The sequence below is a fragment of the Uloborus diversus genome, chromosome 7, assembly GCF_026930045.1.
Source record: "Uloborus diversus isolate 005 chromosome 7, Udiv.v.3.1, whole genome shotgun sequence".
Lineage (NCBI taxonomy): Eukaryota > Metazoa > Arthropoda > Arachnida > Araneae > Uloboridae > Uloborus > Uloborus diversus.
The window spans coordinates 127,350,077-127,356,076 of NC_072737.1; the positions used below are offsets into that span (position 1 = coordinate 127,350,077).

Below are 6,000 nucleotides of genomic sequence, written 5' to 3' on the forward strand. Positions count from 1 at the left end.
CATTAAAAAAGGAATCAAAAGAACCACTCCTCTCCCCCCCCACCTACTATTAGTACAGTAATTAGTAATGGAGAGAGCAAGTACATTCGATGGCTTAGCAAAAGCTGAGGTAAAGACTAGTGAAACTAATTAAAGAAACCTGATTTCTTCCAATGTTTGCTTTAAAATATATCTCATGACTTGGAGTCTTTGCTACACGATTGAAAGTCTTAACTCTCTCCATTTTAATCTCTTCTCAATGCCCTCACTCCCTACATACACACACACATTTGGGAAAAGTTATGGATAGTCCACTTAAGTAAATGATTTTTGTATTATAAAATGTGATAAAGATTAATGAAAAGTAATTAATCTAAATATTTGTAACAAACAATTTTATTGCAAAATAAAGATGAGTATATATTGAGTTACATTTTGGGTATGAAAGTTCATTAATAGTTCTTTTCATTTTCTTTCTACCATTGCTGCCATTTTACTCTGCCATGACAGAAGGAAAAAAAATAAACATTACCTCGATCCTGTGCAAAGCATTTGTTTTAGCTACATCTGAGTTCTTTTTTTTTTTGAAAAAATAATCTTTAATTTGTACATTATAGTTTAAACAATTAGTGTTATAGTTATTTTAATACATAAAAGTGAGGACTGAAATAGATGAACTTAAAATGAATGTGTTGGCCAGTCAAACAATTTACTTTTAAATAAAACTGAATCTTGATCTTGAGTTTTGAATTTCAAAAAAGTATTTTTACCTTTGTGTTGCACTTTCCTGGTTTAATGTTCAATTCCTTACTTCTACTTCAATAGATGTGTTGGAAATTGCACCTCTTCTACATTTTTGTTTCTTTTTTATTTAATTTTAATTTGATGGTTACTGTTTTTTTATACTCATTCAAACTATTAATGATAATCATAATTAAAGACACGTTCATTCTAAAAAAAAATAAAGATGTTCATTCTAAAAAAATATATAAAATTTGTGTTAATTGTTTTTAAATATAAATACAGTACAGTGTAATTCTACTTCTTTTTTTTTAATTTTATTTATTTATTTGATTTTTATTTATTAATTTTTATGATATTTCTTATGTTTCAACATTTAAAACAATATTTTAGGCAAAGAATGGTATGAAGCATTTCTTAAGAAGGATGGAATTGATTGGAGTAATTTTGAATCTAATGTGAAGTATGTCTTAGTACTTTTTTATTTTTATAACTAGAAAGTCGCCCATCAAGGTATGATGGGTAAAAATTGCTTCCCTCCTTCTACGTTTTAACCAAGCAATTGCCTGTTTGGTGATATTTTGATAGTTGAAATTTTAACCCTAACTCTGGTGGATTAACTCTAAACTCCAGTAGATGTAGTAGTGTTCATAGTTGATCACTTTTTTGTTTCTTCAATCCCCTGAAATGAGTCTTACCAGTAAAACAGTTAATTTACCGCATCGAGTCCAGCCTTGTCAAAATAAATGCTTTCTCTGTATGTTAAACATTACCAAAACTTATTATCAAATTATCATGCTGTGGCACAAGTTTCATTGTTGAAACATGCGTGGTACTCGATCATCAGCTATTATATATATGCATATTTTTCATTTTGCTTTTATGAACCCAGTGTTTTACTCATAAAATTTTTTGTGTGTACAAATGATTGTAAGTCTTAACCTTATTTAATGATCCAAAAATCATGCACTATTTGCTGTAGGTTTTTTTCTCACCTCCCCCCCCCACACACACACAAAAAAAAAGTTTGGTGTACAATGTGTGTGTGTGTGTGTTTTTTTTTTTCTAGTAAGTTGAATTAAAATTGGAAAAGAAACTGTAATTGATTTAATGTTTTTAATTTATTAAATTTAGTATAACTAAGTTTTTTTTTTAAACTACTATTTTGAACATTATAGAGTATTTTTTTTATATACTTACTGTAATTTTTCATTTTAGTAGCCAATATTTAGTTCTAACGTGTATAAATTGCTCTTGTGTTTGGATCTTATTCAAAATAATGTAATTATGTTAATTTTTTGTTGCATTAATTAGTTTTGTCCTTTGTAATAAATTTTATTTTACATAGCACATATCAACAGCCTGTGTATGGCAGAGACTGCAGTTTTAGGAATTCATCAGTCTGGAATAGCCATAACGCAGCTGAAGGATATCTTTTTCTTATACAGTGTATGCCAGTTAATTGAATCAACCGCTTTTCTGAATCAATTACTAAACACAGAACAAAATCCGGCTTTTTTAAATCAGCTGCTTTATGGAATCAGAACTGTTTAGAACAAATGTGATTCATATAAGCGGCAGCCACTGTACTTCAAAGTGAATAAAAAATTTACATGAGTTTCAAACTTTTATTTGGTTCAATCAATGAGGGAAACTTGGAACATATTTTTTCTATATTCTTTTCTTGGTTTTTAATAACTTTTCTTTGTGATTTCAGAACTTATTCTCTCAGCGGAGCTTATAGGAAAATGATTGTTGTTCCAAGTGAAATAAGATGGGAAATAATTCCATATGAAGATGCTTGTGAACCGCTTGTTTTGAGTGATCTAGATATTCTACAACATCACAAGGCCATTACCCCAATCAGTTGTGAGTAGTAAAACTGTTTAATGTTATATCTATTCATTGATCACTCTAACTAAAAATACTATGTTTGTACATAAACTGAAAAAAAAGTTTTGACCAATGTTATTTATTTTCATAAAATTTGTATAATATATCTAATTTGCTTTAACTTCAATTTTAAACGATCGAACTGATCGAACATACAAGAAAATATTGCCCAACTGTAAATTAGACACATCAATGTCGATGTTTTCAAAACATCAATATTTTTACCATTGATGTTTTACGGCTTGTATTTCTAACATTGATGTTTTTGCATTTGATGCCCTTTCGATGTCAGTTTTTTATAGTTGAACCAGAAATTAAAGAAAAAAAAAACATGATTATGTTTATAAAAATACAGTTATGGTGGAAACCACACCACTAATCAATGATCACAACAAATTTTAACTAAAATTGTATGCAAAATTATAGTTTATCCCTTCTTTTAATTTCTCCCCAATAAGTTGTTGATTTAAATTCTTAAATTATAACTTTTCTTTAAAACTGTACAACATACTAAGTAGTACATTTTTCAAAGAGGGTTATTGCAATTTGAAATCAATACTGAAGACAATATGTGCTGTAGATTAAAATTCTTATTTAGTAGTGCTGTTGGGTATTCTGCTTTTCATTACGACATGTTTACGAGTATTTTTGGCAGTAATCAAATTTTAAGCATACCTTTCTCAAGAAAAGTCTTTCATTGTTTTTTGTTATTGATTTTTTTTTTTTTTTTTTTGGTTTTGATTATCTTTTTGAAGTAAGCAATTGCTGTAAATTCAGTTTTATCCATATTTTCCTGAAATTCAAGGAAAGTGTTGCAATGTTGCAAGAATCTTTTCTGCTTATTTTTGACTATGACTTTAGGCACATCTTCTTTTTGTTGCATCTCTTCTTCTTCTGAATCACCTCTCACGTTATCCACGATTTTCACTTTGGTTAAAGTTTTGTATGAATTATCCATGTCTGAAAATTCTTCCGAAGGAATATCAATATTCAGTCCATTCTTTATTTCTTTCAGTATTGGGAACTTATTCCATTGTCTTCTGTCCACAGGGCCGACAAGTGGCCATGTCGGCCTAGTAAGAAACTAGGGGCCTGGCTTGGAATCACAGTAGTGCAAATTTTAGTGCACAGTAGTGCATGGGGACGGGACCTGTTGACCATATTCACTAGGGTGGCCTTTGCTCTTGGTGGTCCTATCAGTCAGTTGTATCAAAGTTACTTGTTTATCTTCCTTATCAGCACACTCTTCATCATTTTCGCTATTTTCTTGCTCTTTGCATCTGTTTTTAAAACCAATTTTTATTAAAGAAATTAGGAATTGTATTCTGAGTAACATTTCTTTAAGCATAATCCACCATCACAATAGCATCCATTATGTTTATTTTTAGAATAGTATCCCCTTTGTCAATGGCATCTAAAAGTTTGCATAAAAACAGCCGTCTGTATCCGATTTTGAAACTGAATCATGCCATTAACATTGCTCAAAGTTGGGAGACTGAAATGTGCATTGCAATCATCCATCAAAAGGAGAATTTTATGTTTTTCCAAGAGCATACTCTCGCCAAAATTATTCAGACACTTAATTAAATATTTTGCTAGTCATCTATGATTTTTTATTAGATTTGTAACAAAAGGAAATGTCTTTCATTTCTACGAAAAACTTATGTTTTTCAGAACAGCTGCTCAACAGAGGAGGAAGTTTCTTGGAACCATCTTCATTTGCGGTCAAAAGTACCGTTACTTGAACTTTGCTTTGCTTACCCCCTCTATGTTCTTTGTTCTTAAATTTAGTACTTTTATTGGATTTATAGTGAGGAAAATTCCCATTTCATGTGCATTGAAAACATTTCTCGACATAAAATCGTTTACAAAAGAATGAACTTCCTTAACTCAGTCTGAACAAATATTTTTCGGCACAGACACACTTTCATCACAAAGCTTTTGGAAAACAATATTTTTGAAGCTTTCTAACCATGTTTCACCATGACCAATTTGTTTCGAAAAATCTTCTGCTTTTCTCTGTAGCATTAGTAATCTACTTACTGGAGCGGTTTGATCCGTGCATTGGGGAACCAGTTCAGAATGCAATCACTTACATCCAGAAAACATATTCTCATTTTTTTTTTTTTTCTTTTTGCTGTTTTATGTAATTGAAACTTTTGTTCCACCAATTCTCTGTTTTTAATTATCATTGACTGAATTCTAGGCGGAATGCTAAACTTCAAATTTCATTTATTTTTCATTATGGATTGCTGTCCAAAAACTTTAGGATTTACATTTTTTCATCATTTTGTTTAAAAGTATTTATTTAAATTAAGTTATTTTATTTTTTCATATTATTTGATAATATAAAAGATTTCAGTGTAGATTTCAGTGTCAAGCGATAAATATGACTAAATAAATGTGTATTTATTTTGTTTTCAGCTGGTTCAAAGAAAGCTTTAAAAGTTGAATTCAAGCTGCCTCCATCCAGCTATGCAACAATGGCTATCAGAGAAGTACTTAAATGTAGTACTTCGTATTCATCTAAACAAACAAAATGTGAATAAAATTATTTTATTATTATGAGTTTCTTCAATTAAGTTTTTAAAAAAGTTTTTTTAGGGATATGAGTCAGTGATTTAAGAGAATTACAGTCGAACCTTGCTATGGTGAATCCATGATATAGCGATCCCCTAGTTGTAGCGAACTTTTTGAATGGTCCGAACTGAAGTCCTATGTCATTAATGCAATTTCAAAGGTTGCCCCCAAATGGGAAATCAGCTATAGCGATCCAAAATTTTCTAAAATTTCAAGCTTTTCATCATCTAGTAAAAAGTAAGAAATCCTATCATTTGAAAACGAACCTGACTTAAAAAGTGGATTTACTTCAAATAAATATTATTGGACAGAAATTTTGACTTTGAACATATGCAAATAAACTCTCTGGTTTCATGAGCTTCAGTAATTTCTGATAAATCCAAAAGCCTTTCTCGTCGGTTATTGCGATTTCTCAAGTCGGTTAGTTGAGGATTTGTTATAACGAGGTTTGACTGTATTTTTGTAAAAGAATCTGTAGAGGAAGTACATTCTTCTAAATTTTTCTCTTTAATGTCATTTTCTTTAAAAGTTTAAAAATAAATGAATAAATACAAACATATATAAAAGTGTGGAGAGAGGTTTAATATCTTTCAGAAATATCTCCAAAAGCTTTTTTTTTTTTTCTAAATTAAATTCATTAATTGCTTAGGAATAAAGATTTAAAAGTAGTGAAACACGAAAATAAGTCTTCGTCTGGACCCCCCTCCCCTTCCCCCTTCCATAATTTTAAGGTTGTTTTCTAGTTTAACCAAAACGTTTTAAGATTTTGGCTCACAACATTCCTATGTCTCATTTTTTAATTTTTAT

At 29.9% G+C, this 6,000-nt stretch overlaps 1 protein-coding gene across 1 annotated transcript in view; it reads left to right on the forward strand.

Moving 5' to 3' along the window:
- The window catches only part of LOC129226637 (pseudouridylate synthase 7 homolog), a 37,656-nt gene extending 32,478 nt beyond the window's left edge, over positions 1-5,178 (forward strand). The window contains exons 13-15 of the mRNA XM_054861266.1: positions 1,114-1,183; positions 2,438-2,589; positions 5,038-5,178. Coding sequence (XP_054717241.1) covers positions 1,114-1,183; positions 2,438-2,589; positions 5,038-5,162 — 347 coding nt within the window. The 3' untranslated portion in view covers positions 5,163-5,178. The remainder of the gene's footprint in view (positions 1-1,113; positions 1,184-2,437; positions 2,590-5,037) is intronic.
- Positions 5,179-6,000: the final 822 nt, after the last annotated feature.